The 20,061-nt window shown below is 43.9% G+C and overlaps 1 protein-coding gene across 2 annotated transcripts in view; it reads left to right on the top strand.

Moving 5' to 3' along the window:
* tsc22d3 (TSC22 domain family, member 3) overlaps positions 1-19,734 on the top strand; it is a 37,209-nt gene extending 17,475 nt beyond the window's left edge. The window contains exons 1-3 of one of the 2 annotated variants that reach the window (XM_084353070.1): positions 16,357-16,685; positions 17,377-17,428; positions 18,000-19,734. In XM_084353070.1, the coding sequence (XP_084209196.1) occupies positions 16,561-16,685; positions 17,377-17,428; positions 18,000-18,254 (432 nt within the window). In that variant the 5' untranslated portion in view covers positions 16,357-16,560 and the 3' untranslated portion in view covers positions 18,255-19,734. Of the gene's footprint in view, positions 1-16,356; positions 16,686-17,376; positions 17,429-17,999 lie in introns of those variants that run through there. The other variant, XM_084353069.1, reaches the window with a different exon arrangement.
* The last annotated feature ends 327 nt before the right edge of the window (positions 19,735-20,061 follow it).

Here is a 20,061-nt window from a genome sequence, read left to right as displayed (position 1 = left end):
GTGAAAAAACATGCATGTGGTTCTTCATGAGCTGTCACATGCCTCTTTCTTTTGCAAATGTAATATTTCCACATATGCGATGCCTTAATAGACAGAAGGGCTGGCTGTATACGCAGGGTCACAGAGATGATTGATGAATAAGCGTCAAATTGTCCGTACATGGGATTTCACAATCATTCCGCCAATGATCATGTTTTATTTATCAGTGTTAAAGACCGGCCAGGGCAGCACTTCAGTTGAAGGGCCACAAACATGATAAAGTACTGATAGTTCATGTAGTCATGTATGAATTCATGATAATTCATGTACCCCAGTATGACTTTTGGCTACTTTTTTACAACACTGGTAGCAACATATTTAGGACTCCGTTGCTTCAGTATGTGCAGCGCTCATTGTAAAGGAAATACGCCTATCTTGCAGCACTTCCTTGACTTTTATGGGCGTGTCAGAAAGTGTCAAATCTGCCTGAACATGGGTCACTAAGGTCATGTATTTCCTATGATACATACTCATGTGTATGTACAGGGGCTATGTCTCACAAAGGGCAGTTTATTCTAAGCAGTTTAAATAGGAGAACACCTACAAGTTGCTGCACGGTGTGTTTTCCACCCAATAGATTTAACTTCAGTGAAACAAATGTTTGATTTTATTTCAGGAAAAACAGGACGGGAGGACATGACCGAGCAGCCTCCCCTCGTGCTCACCATTTTTTCTTTAGGAATACAGCCCCGACTTGCAGGGTAAACACAAGAGCCTGAGTTCATTGTGCACCAGACTCGATGTTGTTTGGCTGTTACCCCTCCCATCCTGCATCCACACGCAGGTTACAGTGACATGTTCAGAGTCAGCAACACCTGCGCTGAAAATAGGTGAGCGTGTCCCAGACGGCAGCGAGGAGGAGGAATATGACGAGACAGGTCAGAGACAGGATAATTACCTTGAGTCAGGGTGAGGCCGTCCTGAAGCATGCCAGTCAGATAGGATTTACTGCTCGGAGTGAAAGAACAGGAATAACAATAGCTGTTAGAGGAGGAGGCGTTAGAGAAGACGAGAGAGGGAGTGAGGCGGCGGAGACAGCAGGACAAAGGACTGTGCACAAGGTGGCAGACAAGACACAGTTACATGAGGCTGAATCAGCCAGTCACTCAGCACTCTCTAAAAAACTATATTTTAGAAATCAATGGGCGCATAGAGTTGCTTTTATGATTTGCACAGGGGTGTCCTCGTTGTAAAGGTTGGCAGCTACTCTGCAGGCGCCACATCGGGCTCCTTCCTCTGCGGTCGGACCCTAATTACAGTCTCTCCGAGAGAGAACACCACAGTCATTAAAACTGGTGCGAAGAAGACAATCAGTCACATAGGCTGGAAAACAAAGATAATGACTTGCTGTTCTTGACTGTGTGCATTAGTGTGTGCATTCCTTGTGTGTGTGTGTGGGTAGGTCAGGAGTTATCCAGTGGGTGTGGGAACCTGTGAAATACCCGGTTTGGTTTCAGTTCCGCAACTCCTGAAATACTTCCTCAAAGTTATACCTCGTATACGTTAACTGACACCAGTTTCATTTGTGATTCATCGCCTCATTTACTGTAATAACAAAGCAGGCTTCAAGTTATGAAAAATAAATCACCTATCTTTATGAGAATCTATAGAGATGACAGGAAATCTTGAACCATCACACTGAAGGGCGAAAGGATCTGTGCTGTGTTTCACCGTCGATCCCAGAAATGTGGCAATTTAAATTTCATTGGCCGCATACTTAAAAACATGACAACACAGTCTGATGGAGTGAATGATAGATAAATGCTTTGCTGGCACAAACCTGCTCTCATGTGCAATAATTCTGCAAACTCGGCCTGTCACATTTACTCCTATTTCACGATGCGCCGCAGCGTGCTCGTTTGCTATTGCAGGGCCGATGCCAAAGACAACCCTGGATCAGTGTTTAGTGTTTGACCTCGCTGACCTCTCGCAGTCTCTTCCTCTCGCTCGGATCTTTTTCCGGATAGTTTTAATTGCTTTCCAGGGAACACGTCTGAATGCTTTGTGCCGGCCTGAACTTTTCCTTCTCAACTTCACCTTGCCCAGCCGAGGCAATGACACGCCGTTTGGATCCTTTTTTCCCCTCACCTGAACTCTGTGATTTTGCTGTGAAGATAAGGTGACAGCTTGCTGGCTTCCAAACGCTGCTTATGTCTGCCATCAGTTCATCTCCAAAACAATAAAATGCTTTTACGCACTTCTTCTCGCCCCTGGGCCAGATCTGATAAGCGTTTTTACGTCAGACTCGGAGCTCGTTCCGGAACATCTCAAGCCATCATCTCCTTCTTGCTCTTTCATCGTGCACTTTTGAAAATGTGTGATCGGTGACATTTTTCTTACGATTGAGTTTGCCATTTTTGCTCGATCGCAGTGTAAATCCCTAAATCTCCAAGAACATTTTCTCTCAAAGGTGTTTTTAATCCAGCGAGAAAACAGCTTAGACCTTTTAAAGGTGTCAAGTTAAGGTAAAGGAGCTCTGTTTTTCAGTCTTAAGAATGTGAGCGGTCGCCTGCCAAACACTGTAAATCTACACGTCCAGACAGACAAAAACAGAGTGTGCACGGCTGCTTGTTGTCTGCAGACGTCAGAGCCTTTAAATGTGTGTGCGTGTGCGTGCCCATATTTGTGCGCGCGTGTCTACGTGTCCTGTTGTGCGTTTGTCCTTTTTGCATGCATACATGGTTATGAATATCTCAGTGTTGTTACTGCCCGTGCTTGAGCGCACACCTTTAGTTTCATGGGAGCGTGAGTGTGTACCTGGTGTGCGCCGCTTGCGTGCAAGACAGATAACGTTCATGAGTGAACTTTGGACCTCTTGGGTACACGCTGGAGGCAGTCCAATTTAGCCTACATTGTTTACCCGAGCCTTTATACAACGACGGGGACGGCAGATCGTGTTTACTCACTCTTCGGTGCAGCCTCGAGACCAGGAAAATGACATCTCACAAAGACAATTTGTCTTGTGTACTCTGACCGACTCCCAGTTCAAGAGTCGCTTCAAGTGGAAGTATTTCCTGTTTGCTTCTTGGGGGGGGGAGAGCCTGAACCTGAACTTTGCTTTCATCCAATCATCAGCTGTGAAATCCTCAAATTTAAAGAGAAGAGTTTTGTTTGTGGAAATCGAAGCGGCACATAAAATGTTCCCTCAGAAACTCGTCCCAACCTCGCAACCCTCTTGCAATTATTCAAATCAGTTTTGTTTTTACAAAGTAGTGACACCATTAGAGTGATTATTCAGCAACGACAGCATAACTTGCCGGCTTAATTCAAACATTTGCATTCATTACAAAGCAGCATGCTTAATGAGCTGAGAAGTGTTCTCGAGGAGAATCCCATTAGAAAAGACAAGCTCTCCCCATTTGTTTTGTCACAGTGGCACTTATTGTTCAAAGTGGCCTGAAAACTACACAGATGGAGCTGTCTCACTGAAAGCAATGCAATGCATTGTGTTTACTTTAACAACACGAGGTGAAGATGTCACCTCACAGGGCTTTTGTCAGATTTTCTGACTTCATCAGTGTCACCAAATATCCTGGAGTCAAGTTCTTATCGACTCTGCTGCACATCCGCAAATGGACGATGACCAAAAGAAAAAAAAAAAGAAATCAGACAGCCTCAGGCCATAAAAAAAAAAAAGGCCTCAGATGACCAATCAGTGAAGCTTATAAGACTTGCGTCTTTTTCTGAGGGGGCAGGCTTTCTGGCTTTTTGAAGGCAGGATAGGCTGGGGTTCCTGTAAACTGCCAAACAACCTCTCAGCTCAGCGCTGCACAGCGCTGGATATCGCTGTGTTCCAGGTTTATTTGGATCACACAGAAACGTTTGATGCTGATCCTTCCCCTGACTGAGTCACATCCTGACAAAAGTGCACTCGTGTTACACAATAAATCCTGCTGAACCGATATCAATCATGAGCAAAAACAAGAGCGGATTCTTGAGGTCAGGAGAATATGAATAGCCTTCAAGCTGGAGAGAAACAAGACGTAGCTGTAAATGAGCCCACGTTGGCTACCTGCTTTTCAAATGGCGAGTGGTAATAGACGTACATTAACCAAACCAAGTGAAACATCACCTAAATATCATCAAACTGTCACCGAAAGTAAAAATATGACAAGGACACACGTATCACCAACACAGCAGAAACGGGGCAAGTGAACCATTCTTAGTTAATCAGTAGCCATGTAAGACACTCTGCAGTTGAATCAGACTTATATAAACTGTTGGTGAAGTCACAGAGTTTATTGTTACATATATACCACACGTACTGACCCTGCAGTTTGTTGTGTAACTGCATGTCATCGGTTACAGATTAGTTTTGTTCCGGCATGCATTAAGATTCAGGGCAGATGTGGGAATGAACCATAAAAAAACAGTGAGTGTGGAATGAGGAAAGGACAACCATGTAGTGTTATAACATGGCTAAAGATAGTGTCCACGCTGACGCAGCATGACAGGAGGATGACATTTAGTTATTCTGCTGATTATTGTGTAAGACAAAAGTTCATTTCTGCAGCTTTGGGGAAAGCGATAATGATTTATGTGTATTTATTTATATAGATGTATGCATGTACCATGTTATTGCATTAACCCACGGTTGTTATTTTTTATTTATTTTAATTTCTTTTGTTTACGAGCCGTGGGAAAACGAGCTGCCAGCTCACTCCGGTGCAATTACTTTTAATTGTGCGCTGTCCCTGTAAAATGAACAATAAAAATTAAATGAAATGATTACTGCTTCATAAGGAACATAATATAATAATACTTTTCGACATAAAAAATATACATTTTATGAACAGGAGGCTGTAAAAGCTTAATTATTTTCACATCAGTGATGTCTCATGTTAGGTAGTGCTATGTTATTACACGAGTCAACCATTTTTAAAACACTTAGACGGATTAAGACCTTATCAGGGATTTATTAAAACAGATAAATCGACTTTGAGGCTGTATTTACTTCTTTTACTTTTTACTATAAGTGCATTGTACTCAACACTAATAACTCCTCATTAACTTTCCAGAATTTAGCAGTGTGAACTATGATGCAACATGTGCATTTATAGCCTGAGCATATTTGTTTTACAGTCTTCACGCGGGTGGCCGACATCTGGATATACCTTTCAGTTTCTCTCCTTCAGGAGACGTGGCCGCCTAAATTGCTAAAGTTCTCATTAAGGTTTCTCAGAGCTTTCTTCTCTTAAACTGCTGCATGTTTCTCTTTAAGATCTCGGCAAAACGGGGGCCCGAACATCTGGTCCCGTCCCCGTCCGTCTCGGCCTGTCCTCTGTCGGTAGGGGATCCTCACCACGCAGACAGGCTGAGGAAACATTCTGTACACCATGTTCTCTCCGTCCTGAGCCCTCCTCTCTGTTTCCAGAGTGCACCTCTGAGGGCCTGCGCAGTCCTATTGTCCCTGTGGTTTTTTTAAGACTCCAAAATTGAATATTTAGAAGTGGTGAGTTATACGAGGCGCGGAATATATGGGAATTCTCCGTTGCGCCACTTCGCAGCTGCACTTTGAGTTATATCTGGTCCCCCTTTTGAGGAGGGGACAGTAAGAGCGGTCTGTGAATGGTCTTAACGCAATCTATAGGCTCGGCTAAATTTATGTTCATATTTACATATGAAAACAACGTGGCTGGAGGTCCAGCTGCAAGGATGCTGTGCCTGCACTCAGTCCAAGTTTTGAATAGTGTAGCCCCAAGTTAAAACACAAAGATCCCTGCAGGAACATTAACGATCTGGACAGTACATTCAGTCCCAAGAAGAAGTGGTCTGTGTCCTGTTTTCCATTCAAAGTCCTATTTCTGCTTTGAACACTTTTGAATAGCACCGTCGTCGCTTATAGACGTACTATATATTCTCACGTTGCCAGTGTCTGTATACATTTCAGTTGCTACCCCCAAGTAGTTCATTTGCATGTTGTTCTATCATCACTGTTTATATTTACAGCTCTATGGCTTTAGTCAGCGCATGCTGTGTGGAGAGCTGATTGAATTATGATCATTCCTGTGGTCTTGTAGAAAGAGAACAATATGATTTGCTTGGCTTGTAGAGATCAGTAGATGGCAGGCGGATGAAACTTCCTCAGGCTAATGTGAGAACTGATTAGACATGCATCTGTGGTCACTGCTATCTATGAGGCCACAGACTTTATAGGAAAGGGGATTTTACAAGTGGTTTTACAAGGAAAAGACTGATATATTCGAAGCAAGAGTTCACCGGCGTGATTTATCGTAAGACTTAATAATAATGATAATGCCAAGTCTTGGGGATGCCAGGCACCGCAGGGCAGGAGCTGATAGACAGATGGCACAAGAAAACACAAAATGCATGAAACAAATAAAACATGTCAAGTCAATTCTAAGCTTTAATCCAATAAAAGGTATTGCATTAATGATTTATACTTCTACTAGTACATCGTTATTGAAATATCTGCTTGTCTTGTCATAGGAGGGAACATTCAATCCTCATTCTTGTGGCTGTTAATGCACTTTCCCTCGGCAATGACCGCCAATGACTTGTCTCAATTTGTCCGTGGGAAATTAGTCATTGCTCCATCGTCATCTCGCAGGTGACAAAGGATTGGCTTTAATGCTCAGCGGAGGAGCCTGCAGGAGTCTGTGGGAACGACTCTGTGTTTGGATGACACTGACAGCGAGCGTTAGCAGGGTGCTTATCATCCAGTTAAATCCAGATCGCGCTGACGAGGCCAGACGTGCGTGAGCAAGCACGTATGCAAGCGTGCGGCCAACCGCATGCATCAACATACACACGGGCGAACAAAAACACGAGCGAGCACACAAACACGCGGCGGGGGGCGGCTCGTCGAGGGCCCGGTTCCCTCCAGTGTTGTCCCAGTTGCTGGTGACTTGGGTCACACAGCTGCAAGCTGTGGAAAAAGATGAGGGAAAGTGGGGAGATGGGAGGAGGGAGGAACAGATTGAAAGGTGGTGGTAATGACAGAGTGAGGGATACTTTGGAGGAGAAAGAAAAGGGGAAATTATATGTGGGCGAGGGGAAGAAGGTGAGAAAGGAAAATATAATTATGCTGTTTCTGTCGTCAGTGAATCACTGAAAATACTTATTAGTTTTTATGAAGATACTCTTCTTCTCATCCCTCACTGAAAGATAGCTGCAGAGTTTGAAACAGTGGACAGAGCCTCCGGGTCTGAGAAGTGAAGCCAATGCAAAAGTGCCTTAAACCTGCACACTTTCTCATGTCCAGCAGGGGGCGACTCCACTGGTTGCAAAAAGAAGTCTGATTGTGTGTAAGACTATGAGAAAATGACCCCGCTTCTCATTGATTTGTTACCTCAGTAATCGATTTAATAATGAGTTTATGGTTTTCTTCAGTACAGCATGTTGTCCATTCACTTAATTAAAGTCGACGATAATGCAGGGTATGCTTTGGGTCATGTACGGAAATACAGAAATGACGTTATTGTAACTATGCTTGTCGGTGGCCACCCCCAAGATTTTCAGTGGCCCCTTCTGGCCCGCATATGAAACATTCCTGGGGGCGCCCCGTCCTCTCTATCTCACGCTGAGCATAAACGTGCCTTAAAGATGCTTGGCCATCGCTTGGCAGCATCTATTTTTACTAACAGCACAGATGCTGCCAACCTCCTCACTGCCAGCCTTTTTTTTTGCCTCTGATAAACAAGCCATTTTTTTTATTATGAGGTATTGATGTCCACGTGCAGCACATTGTAGCCCGACAGAGGACTCAGAGCTGATTTCACGGCACAGCCCTTTACTTTGCCTCGGAGAACAATTCTATATTAGTATCACTTTGCTTGACAGCGCATACGACTTCTATATCTCAGTGTCGCGACAGTCTTGAGATGGATTTCGGTGCAGTATGTACTGTATCCGTTCGTCCGATGTCAGCATTCTCCTGCCGAAGGAAACTCAGATGAGACATAGATACACACAACCGCACCATCTACAACAGCTGAGGTACACTGTAGGCTACAGTTATATAGACAGATGAATAAAGACAGATGGCACTGAACTCTGTAACCTTTTGTTCTGGGACGTGATCCAGCCAACAGTGTATTTATCACAGGTGCCATCCAAACTGGCAGCCATCCAGCCTTTTGAGTACTACTATGAAAACTTTGGAGCAAGTCAACACGGCACGTTTTATAAGGAGGAGCTTTAACCCACTTTTCTAGTTTGAAAAACACACACACAGATTTTACAATAGATACGCACATAGATTTTTGGTGCACACGGCACCGGACAGAAAAAATAATGAGCAATCGGACAGCTCTGTCGTAAAGGTCTGCGGTAAACCAGGCGACCCGAATCGAGTCGAAGGGCTTTGACACGGCTAATAACAAAGTTCACTGCTATTTAACACTGCACGGTCAGTTGAGTCCCTCACCTCCGACCTTTTGTGGCGCATCCATGGAGCCATTAGCGAGACCACTTAACTGCATCCACACCGGCAGACTCTAATCCCTTATCTTCCAGTGCACACAGTCTCGTGCGTGAGTCTTTATGTGTACACATGTTTGCACTAAAACACAGATGGGAATCCTATATGGCCTAGAACATACTGTTATTTCTTTCTAGGGGGATGTGGGGTTCGGGGGGGGGATGGATGTGGCATGTCAAAAGGGTTCACCATACTGCGACACACACACACACACAAACACACTCCTCTGGGTCCTCACTCTACTTCAGTGTTTTCACGGTAAATTTAGCCAGGACGTTCTCCCCGTTATAGCGCGAGGTAAATCTTTACATTATGGCCTGAGGCTGTCTGATTTCTGCTGAATCACAGCCTGGTGCCAGATGCTGCAAGGTCCCCAAGCTTGTTAACTGTAATGTACTGCACGCAGCACCATTTGCTATAGTACTGTTTGTCCTGCCGTAAACTGCTAGTAGTGTCAGCAAAGGCCACTGTAAATGAACTGATTATCATTTTATATGAACGGAAATTAGGTGCATTAATTTGTGGTAGGCAAAGCATGCAAGTGGGTCTTCGTGTTGGCTCAAGAAATGGAATTAAATTGTCTCTTCTCGGCGGGTGACTGCACAGAATTTAACATGTCACCCAGGCAGATGTTACATAACAAAGGAGACATTAATGGACTAAATACAGATGCTGAAAAGTGCAGATGTGAGCAAACACACACATACACACACACACCTGCCCGTGTTGTCCTCTGGTTGCGTAAAAGCTGCCTTCAGGGATGTAGAGAGGAAGGAATGATTTCTATGTTTCCTACCATGCAAATCATAATTAAACCCTTTTCTGTAGCTAAGTACAGCCTATTAAAAAGTTGGTCCTTTGGCGCCTGTAACCAACATTTAGCCAAACTGCTTAACGCAGCAGCTCAGACTCATAGTAATGCTGCGTTCATGACATAATGTAGTAGCTTTTAAAGCCTTAAAGTAACATATAATCAGGCTTGGAACCTGGTTTTACTGTAATTTCATACATACAGGATGTGTGAAATTACAGCTATCATGAACAGCGCAGGTCACGTTCATTTTTCTCTTTACTCGCATTATTTGCACCCTTTCTCCAGCGATTCAAGGAAATAAATTGCCTTGTCAAACACTCCTCGCTATTCTCCTCTGAGAAGTGCGTGTGTTCCCTCCCGTGTTTTTGTTTTACAGACAATACTGGTCATGTGTGGGAGAAGATAATTGTCTGTTGGTGTGTAATTATGTGGCACCGCTTGTGTGGCAGAAGAACAAAAACAAGAGCGGTTCGCAGATGACGGGCATACAGAATCTATAATGTGAGCCCTTGTTGTCATCAGAGGGAAGGGTTCAGCTCCTCTTGTCCCTTGCTGGAGGCAAAAAATTGTAAAAGTACTTGTACACGTCTGGATATCTAAAGATAAGTACTACATTAAGGAGAAGAATGACTATAATATAAATAATTCACATAACTGGCTCGATGTCTTTGAAAAAGCAATGAAAAACCTCTTTGAAATTGGAGACAGAGGCCAAAAAAAGAAAGAATTTAAAAACCTTCCACCTGAGTCTGAATGACTAAGCTTAATACAATAGGATTAAATGTTCTCGGTTCGAAACATATCGCTCCTGACATGATGGGTGTAAACATGCCCAATACAAGACATCCATTCCCCGTGCCCATTCAAAGGCAGCTGAACTGCTGTGAAAAGGAAAATGACCTGAATAATCGTTGTGAGCCGTGTTTGTGAGAAACTGAACTGGGTGAACCTGAAATGAGGAAATAAAAACGGCATATTGTTGACTTAAAAAGACGTGTGGCAATATTCCCTTCAGGGAATGATCTGTAGGGCAGGACGGGGTAAGATGAGCCACTTTTCGCATTTGCTTATTTAACTGCGAAACCAAAGTGTATTCGTTTCAAAAAATAGTAACTATATATACCTCAGGATGTTGTCTACCCATGGGAGTTAAAACAAGTTATCTAACTACGATGTTTCAGAGCAATGAGCAATAAAAAAAAAGTAGTCCTATGGCACAAGTTGCCTCAGTGTGGAGGTAAAATGAGGCCTCCAGGGGTAAACAGCCATCATCAGATACTGATATAAAAATGACATAAAATAAAACAATTTTGAGTTTTTAAGAAAGCCATGTTTGTTAACTTAACATTTTCATTGAAGATTAACAATCGACAGTACTCTTCCTTTTGTTTTTGCTCTGGTTTGCTTACCACACGTGCACTTCCTTAATTTGTGGTCACATGACTACTTTAGTTTATGTTACCCAGATGCTGACAGTGTCTCGTTTTACCCACTGGCTCACCTTACCCCGTTCTCCCCTACTATATGTTAATCTCATCATCTTTAAATAATATGCTTATTTTTCTAAAGTTAAACTGTAGACTCTGATTGTTGTTTATATTCAGGGCAGCCTTGATTGACATTTAATTAATCCTACTTTTGTCCTCCGAAGTTCTTCTTTAATCATAACAAGAGATTATAGTATTAAATGTCATCTTAAGATAAATGCCAATATGCAAATGTCACAAATCAAAGAATAGTTCTTTGCAAAACAGCATGCAGAAACTGGTTTTACACAACTGTTTGTCATGTAACACCACAGCCCGTCTTTGTGTACAGTATCAAATGTCAAAAACCTCAAATGGATTAAAATGCAGACAGAGGTGTGAGACATTTGGGCATAACTGTCAGAACTAGAAAGCAGCTTGCAATTAATCGTGACGGGAGTGGCTCAGCTCTCCAAACATTAACACGTTAATTACGCTCCTGCTGACAAACACGGCTTACTGAAACTGACAAACCCACTTAATCGTAGTTTTAAAGTGTTTAGGGGATTTGTGAACGACCCGCGCATAATCTGAACGTTACATAAGAAACCACTGAGCTAAGTCATCTGCCTCAGCTTGATTTTACATATAAATTAAGAGCAGTAGTACGATTTCTCTGTGGCGAGGGGCTCCAACACAAGACATCATGTAAGTGAGCAGTGCGATACCATGATGCTTGCCCTTGTTTGGCTGCTGTGGAAAGTCTATTGCGATATATGGAGAGATTTTTGTTACGCATCATGGAAGAATGGCCCAACTGAGTCGTTTTACTACACAAATACCACTGGTTAATGAGATGCGGTGATAGGCATGGTGATTGTTCCCTTCAGGTACGCTTAGAGAAAGATGTTGTGCTTTGACAGCCTGAAAGAGACACTCACACAGCCGTGCTGAAATGAAACAACTGGCTCCCTTTCAGGAAACTATCACTTTTTCATTGTGACTCTGAGCTATTGTGTTCCCTTGGATTGGAGACGCATCATACAAGTGCCAGTCTGAGCATGGCACTCACAGTTATGGCTGCATATCCAGAGGTGCTCGCCAGTGCTCCATTGTCTCTTTGTGCTCTGAGAACACAGTTGTTGAGAACAAACAACAGCAGAGCACTGAGCAAACAGTCAAAGGGCTCCTGCCTCTTCAACAGCCCCTTCATTTGGAAGCCAAGATGGGACAGTCGCAGACGCGTCCCGCTGAAATTCCTCATTTTGGGGTTATGCCACCCTCTCCCAGGACGGTGTGCGCCCTCCGCCTGGCCGAACCGCCCCACAGGTTCTGCTGTCACTACCAGCACTTCAGCTTTCCTGAGAGAGCAATGAGCTACTCGCCCCCTTACTCACCGAGTCTGTTCAAGAGGCCGGATCGGCGGTAAGTGGGGGGATAGTCAGAGAGTTTGTCTTGTGTTTGAACGGATGTTTTGCATTACAGCTTGACAGATCAAGGAAAAGATGGATGATATCGGCAGTGTAGGGTTAGGGTTTGGGTTTTGGATGCTTTGTTTGTCATGTAATAGCTTTGATTATAGTTCATGTGTATGGCCACACTAAGTGAAGCAGTACTGTGAATTTCATAACTTTCGGTCTTTGCCAAGCAGAGAACAAAACAGACCAAGAAATGAAGCAACAATTCTCTAGATCCAGTGTGTTAAAAGTCATGTTATGCCATAGTAACACATCATTTTTCTGATGTAAACCTTCCAGATTGTGATGTCGAAAGTCATCTTTTATCCAATTTCCACTAATGATGAATTCATCAAACAGATAAGTACATTGTTGCGCGCACAGTGTCGAAGGCAGGCGAAGTGATGTCTCTACCCGCCCGTGGATAACAATGTCAGCCCTGTCATCATCTTGTGCATGCACTGCATGTTTGATGTAGCCTGTCGCATAAAGTAATATTACATGCAATCCGAGGGCAGAAATTGACATCCTGTTAAATTTATTGAAAAACCTCATGAGCGAGACCAAGGCCATATGTCTTGTTTCTATTCATGGCTCAGGAGACTCATAGGTGATGTGATAATGATGACTGCCGCTGGGTGTCCTGGTGTATGCAGAGTGTTCAGTATTCATTGGTTGTAACCAGTCGTGTTGCCCACACTGACAGCTTCCTCTGAGACGGCCTCTGGCTGCAGCCCATGGCAGGGCTGTGTGTTCTCAGTCCACACTCTCACACACGCCATGCATTCCTAATTGTGTGAGTGCGGATGGGAAACAGCAAAAAGAAGAGAAAAGGCCTCTTTCTGACCCAGAGGTTATCTCAAATGAGTTGTTTTGATTTCTCTGCGGACTTCTTCGTCTTCTTATTGGGCTGTATTGTGTACATCTTGAATTCTGCGCGTCAAAACCACAGAATAACAAAAGGATGTTGGCGGCGTGTCTCAACCTCATTCTATTCTTCAGCCATTGGTGCAGATGAATCACAGAATTATATAACGCGGTTGGCTCTTGCACAAGGGACATCTGATGGAAACCGTGGCCCATCGCCTAGCTTTAGAGTGACTCACTGGATTTGGCAAACGCCAAACATGGTCAGGCAATAAGAGTTCCTGAGAAATATGGGGGACATCATGACTTTAAAAAAGCAGCATGCAGTGGGTCAGCGCCTGTGGCACTTAAACAGTTTGGATCCATTTTTAACTACCTTGCCTTTTTTGCGTGTATTTCACTTGGTAAGATTTGTGTTGACGCAGTCGTTCAACTGTGATTAAAGCAGGCAACTCATGAAGGTCATAGGCATCCTATTTTTCACTGTCCTCTTCTTACTGCATGTGGCTCATTAGGTGTATTTTGCTTTAGCCCAGCACGGCGGCCCCCCGCTGTTTGTAGTTTCTATCTGTGCATCTGAGCCGAGCCACAGGCAATCGCTGCGACTCGCCCCTCCTAAATGGGACCGCTATCACAGCGGGGCAAGGTAATTCACCAGCCCCTCATCACCAGAACAGGGCCTGATATTAAACCTGGCAGCTGTACGGTCACAGCACGAAATCTGAGACGACAGCCACTATGGGCCCTAATACCCAGTCAGTGTGCTTTCTGCTTAGCCCTGTTAGGCCTACAGAAAGTCAGCCTTTCCACTCTAATTGTGTTGTTATGTAACAGAAGTCCTTTTTCTCCGAAAAACGTGGCCGACCTTAGTTTACTGTGCAAAGATCAGAACGTTGAGGGCCCTATACGCAAGTTTTCTTTCCCTGTGCGATCTTTCAGGGGAAAACCAAGGCGCTCTTTTTCCAAACATTATTCATACTAATTTACAGTGCACAATATGGGTATCATGGCATATATATGAACCAAACGCAATGGCTTCTAGTGTCGGACCCACTCAGGAGAGAATTTCCATAAAAGTTGTTATGACTAACTGGTAATGCTCAAACAAGGCGTTGGTGTTTTGGAAGGAAAATTACGATGCAAAAGAGGCTCGCTAATAGAAATTTAATTGGCTTATAGTCAGTATTGAATCAGATAATTGCAACAACAAAAGGGAACATAATGTGACAGCTGAGAGGCGCTGAGCAATTACAATAGCGCTATTAAAACCTGCACGGACGCCTCAGTGAAAACAAGGGCTGTTGCTCAATAACAGCCGCAGTCAGTGCAGAAAATGCTGCGTGTGGGGGGGAGAAAACATAAAGATAACAGCAGGTATGTTTTTCTTCTCTGTAGTCTGTGGTCGGCTCCTACCACAAACTGTTTACTACACTTTTGCAGGAGCCTCGGTCGCACATTGTAAAGAGTAAGTTCAAAAGACCATCTGAAGTGCAAAAGTTGATACGCCGGACAACAGTGCTTTCAGCTCTTGACCCATGCCCTTCCAGTGAGCGGATATGAGACAGTCTGCGTTGCCTTAAAACATCTTTGCTCTAATTAAGTCCACACATGAGAATGAACTTCAAAACTAAAAAGAAGAAGAAAATAATGAAAGCAAGAATGGCATGTGAGCTGTGTTAAATGAATATAAATAATTCATAACGTGTTAGAGTAGTTAAAACACGAATGCGGGCGTCCTTGAGAATTTTCCATATGTTTCCCAAGCAGGAAAAACAACCTGGAATCATTGATCTGTCGATCCAGGAAGAAGTGCAGGGAAAATTCCATAGTAAACATTGTGTCCGTGAACAAAGCCCCGGCCATAAATAATGTCCCTGTGGGCCGGTGTATTCTGCAGTTTCACCACTAGAGGCCGATAGAGTTCAGACATTGACTGAGGGGAAATTTACCGGGAGTGAAGATGGAAAAATACATTTGTGCAGAGTAGATATGCACATGTGCAAATGGTACAGGACATGCAGTTAAACCGTGAACTGTAACAAACAGTAATTAAGTGATGGGGACAAAATGTTATTGACATGAAAACTTCAGGGAGAGTTTGTGGAATTATTGAACTTTGAGTCCTGAAAGTTTCCCCTCGGCAAATGATTTAATTTAGGCTTTATACATCCAACGAAACAGGATACTCTGAAAATAAGTCTTAATAAACAAGTTGTGATTCACGTGAACATCAGGTGACACAGATCCTCACGACATGCGACCTTTCTGTGACCAAATCGACTTTGTTTTTTTGTTTTTGTTTTATTGATGAGCAACACGAGTGACTTGTCTGTGCAGGCCTCCGATTGTTCAGTTGGTTGTTGTGATGTAGAGACTGTTGCAATGAGTGCGGATTTCGGTCTGTGGGTTAACTGCAGAAGGCAGCAGCAGCTCAGAAGTTCAGGAGGAGGGCAGACGGAGCGCCGCGTTCAGGCGCTCCTAATACAATCGTTTTTTTCGACTCGGGCCTTTTGTTTACTACTAGTGAACTATAATGCGAGCAAAACAATCGCAGTTTTTGCTGACTTTTGTTTTGTTAAGTAAATTATTTTTGTTGATTAGATCCATCATTCTGACTGTAACAATCACATGATAACAATCAGAAATCAGTGCGAAAAGATGGGATTACTTTAAGATAGCCCATCTAAAACCCTCAAAACGTTTATTTTAATGCTAATTAAAGTACATTTAAATGCATTTATTTACATCGGTGACACAAGGTTCTGAGATTGCATTTAAATCCTAGTGAAAGTAGCCTAAAATGTCATTATCATGCAGTAGTGTCGTTCATTCTGCAAAATGCATGAATCTAGTATGAGGTGTTGCACACTCTATTGCGTCATATTTAACGGCTTATCTTGTACTCTGCACAATCGCATCAAAACACAGGAGGGAACAAACGAAAACAACAACAACAACAACGTCCCTCTGAGTAAATCTAGGTGCTGTATCTGAGAAGTAGCGTCAGTCTTGCAAAACTAAAGCCAGCCTGCAGAACAACTGAGTACGTGACCGAGTTTGACATGTACCCTTCATGTATATAATGTAAAAGAAAAACACACACACTGAAGTGTTTTTGATCAGAATCTCGCACGGCCCATATCCAAAAACCGGTTTCTTTCCAGTTGTACCAGAACGCAGCACAAAATCTGACCCGCCGACTCATTTGACTAATGTATGCGCGCGTCACATGACGTCAGGAGGCAAGCCATTCAAATAGCGGCCAGTGGCAGAAATAGCATCAGACAGTCGCTTGTAAAAACCGGCGAAGCTCAAACACCGACACAGCACCTCAGCAGCAGCAGCAGCAGCAGCAGCAGCAGCGAGTCAGTGCATCGTTACTAAAGGACCAAACAAATCCGGATACTCAGTCAGCTGAACCACCCGGTCGCAAACGTGGCGAGAAACATAATCCAAACGAGTCTGGTACTCAACATGAGCACGGAGATGTTCGCGAAAACACCCATGGAGGTGGCCGTCTACCAGTTGCATAACTTCTCCATCTCTTTCTTCTCCTCGCTACTCGGAGGAGATGTCGTTTCGGTCAAACTTGACAACAGGTAAATATCCGACACAGAAATGGCACATTTGAAGTATACATTTCGACAATGTTGCGTTTTCTTTTTTGGGTCGGTCATAAACCGAAGCACGAGCCTCGTCTACTTCTCATGCAGGCCTTCACACAACCCGACTGTATTTGTATAAACACTTTATCGGCTCAGAGTCTTTTCCTTTCAGTTTAAAGCCTTTATTTAATTAATGTGCATTTATTTTGAAAAGTTGCGAATTACGAACTAAAATAAATGATCGCCTACTCTCCAGTACTACAAAATAAAAGCACGTTTAAAAATGCATCATGCTCGTAGTAATAACCAAACTCTAGCCAAACGCTGTGTACCCAGCTGTGTTTTCTTCTTCTCTCTGCTGCTGCCGTTTATTTGGACTTTGAGCACATATCTGAGCTGCTCTGCCACTTCCTCGTACACTCTGTACTCATGAAACCACAGGCTACATAACAGCCTATCCTGCACTCAGAGCAATCAACTGGATTTTACTTGTAAAAAAAACAAACCAGATAACAGCAGAGTGAACGGTTTTCCTTTCTGTTGTGCAAGCTTTCTGTTTCATTGTCCTGAGCCGACGAGTCCAGGAAGCCCCGAAGTGTTAGATGTGGTCATAGTCTGGGACTGAGTTGACTGTGAAGTCTGTGAACTGTTAATTTACGGCCTGTTTTTCCCTCTCTTCCTGCAGTGCCTCTGGTGCTAGCGTTGTGGCCATCGACAACAAGATCGAACAGGCTATGGTAAGCTGAGAAAACAAACACCTGACACAGACACAGACATAGTTTGCACCGTAGAGACACAGCTTGCACTTTACAGTACACATTTTGCATTTAACTATGACCTGATGAGGTTATTCAAAGCAAGTTATAATGGCCAGTAGATCCACATTGGCTCTGACTTGCATCAACCTGCAAGCTTTCAGATAGTCTCTTTTACCTTAAGAGTTTGGCCTGATAGAAACATCATAACCCACTGATCTCCCCCTAAAACGCAGTTTTCCCAATGCATTCTGCACAAAACCTGCTCTCTATGAATGCTCTGGGAAGTCCCTGTTATGTTAAGGCAGCGCAGGCCAGCGCATGCTTTATTAATGTGACAATGTAGAGAACAAGTGCAAGAGGATGGCAGGAAGTCCAAAAAGCAGCGGCTGATAACGTTTTTGCCACACAGAATTATTTAAAACACCCTTGAGTCAAACTTGTAGAATGTATACCCCGATGGCAAAATCACAACAGCCTGAGTCTGAACATTTCTGTTTTGTTTAGTTTTTTTCATCAAAACTGATCCATCTCTTCTCCTTTCTCATGACAGGACCTTGTCAAGAACCACCTGATGTACGCAGTTCGTGAGGAGGTGGAGATCCTCAAGGAGCAGATCAAAGAGCTGGCGGAGAAGAACAACCAGCTCGAGAGGGAGAACTACCTGCTGAAGAACCTGGCCAGTCCGGAGCAGCTGGAGAAGTTCCAGTCCCGCATCCCCACGGACGTGCTGTTGGACAATCAGAGCGGCCAGGTGACCCCAGACCAGCAGCAGACCTTCATCCACAGCACTGGCTCTGCTGTGTAAGTGGCTCTGCCTTGGGGCGGGCAGAGCCACTGTCTCCTAACAGTAATGGACCTCCATTTTGAATGAAGTGTTACAAAAACCGCAGTCGCCGAGAACCCCTTCGAAACTTCAACGAAGGCGAAGCATCGGGGCTGCAAATGATCGATGGGACACAAAAGAACTGTTGACTCTGATAAGCACAAACCAGAACTTGAGACGCTCTGACCTGTGCGGTGTCAGGCCCGTCCTCTGATACCGTCCAACTCTTTGTCGTAGTCTCCGTGTAGACAAAAGCGCTGAGAAATATAGAGAGCGGCTGACTAGACACCGACGAGCGCTTGCTTTCAGACAGTCGGGGGGGCTTTCCCTGCCTAGCCGAACCCTTCCAACAAAACACCCTTTGCTCCAGAGATGGGTGTGAGGAGGTGTCGACCGGGCTGGCCCTGCAGGCGCTAACCTGGAAAGTGTGTGTGTGTGTGTGTGGGGGGCGGGTTGCTCCCTGCTCACCCAGGGGAGGCCTATCCGAGACGGTCCTCCATGTCTCAACAAGAAGGGCCCCATCGTGTGGATTTGTCCGATCTCAAAGTACAAGTTTCAAGGACTCTCCCAGCCGCACATTTCAGCCACATATCGAGGACTTTCCTGTACCTACAATGTATTGCTCACGTGTTCATGTACATTTAAGCATAACAAGAATAATCAACAGGATAAGCTATAAGGCAACAGAGGTGGAGGTAAACGCAGCGTAGCCTACTAGAGCTGGTGGATCGCTGTAGCAGACTGATGTAATAGTAATCTTGTATTTTCTGCAGATGGGGCTTGCTGCTTATGGGGGAAGTTAATCCTGCTATATCTCCTGTTTTTTGTTTATGATTCTGAACAAAAATCAGTTTGTAAAATAGGAGTATTGTACAGTGGTCTTAAAAGAGTCTGTTTTGTAATCTGTTGTGGGGGGGGGCAGGCATATCTGCCCACCGTGTCTGCCTAGCTCCTCACAGTAAACTACAATGTACATAAGAGTTGTAACATCCCGAAGCGGTGGAGATGGCGAGCAAAGCAAGACGGCGGCATTTTCGTCGCTGCAGATGCACTCCTGATTTTTTTTTTTTTAGCAGCGTCGTCCAGTATCTGGTCCAGTTCTTGCTCAAGATGCCAACTTGAAAACGATGGCATGACACCAGTGCCTGTCCGTAGTAAGGAGGAAAACATTTCCTCCCACTGTGCTCTGTTGTTGTTGTTGTTGTTGTTGTTTGTTTTCTAGCTACCAAAGACTTTGCCTTTTTTGTTTTTGTTTTTTTTGTTTTTTTACTGACACAACAACAGAAGCCGAGCAAACCAGGACCATGTGTAACAGTTCACAGGGAGAAGCTAGTGCTAAAGTTTCTATGTGTTTTTGTAAAGATAACGGTATTGTTGCTGTAAAGTATCCTGGAAACAAGTTGTTCACTATGGTGTTTGGATACGACTGCACATTTGCAATAAACCTTATGTTTACATAATACGACACGCTGACACTCTGTCTTTTGTTCACTTTCTCCCACGTGTTCCATTTGTTATTTGACACTATCACAGACTCAAATCTAATATTGACTATGTCCACATGCACACTAGTTTTCCATTATTACAGAGAGCATGACTGTATTCTGCATTTAATATGGGTCTCGTAAACAGACACTCATTAAGACATGGCATATACTGATATTTGGGTGTTAGGAGCATTCTTTGGACATGTGTGCGTGCGTGCGTCAATCAGGGGTTTTACCACAGTTTGCAACACACATCCTCTTGTCTGTTTATGATCAGCTCTGTGTCGCCGAGGCAACAGTTT

Source organism: Pagrus pagrus (genome assembly GCF_965226575.1).
Source record: "Pagrus pagrus genome assembly, chromosome: 5".
Classification (NCBI taxonomy): Eukaryota; Metazoa; Chordata; class Actinopteri; order Spariformes; family Sparidae; genus Pagrus; species Pagrus pagrus.
Note: the sequence above shows the minus strand (reverse complement) of the source record. Positions and strands in the feature narration are given on the sequence as shown.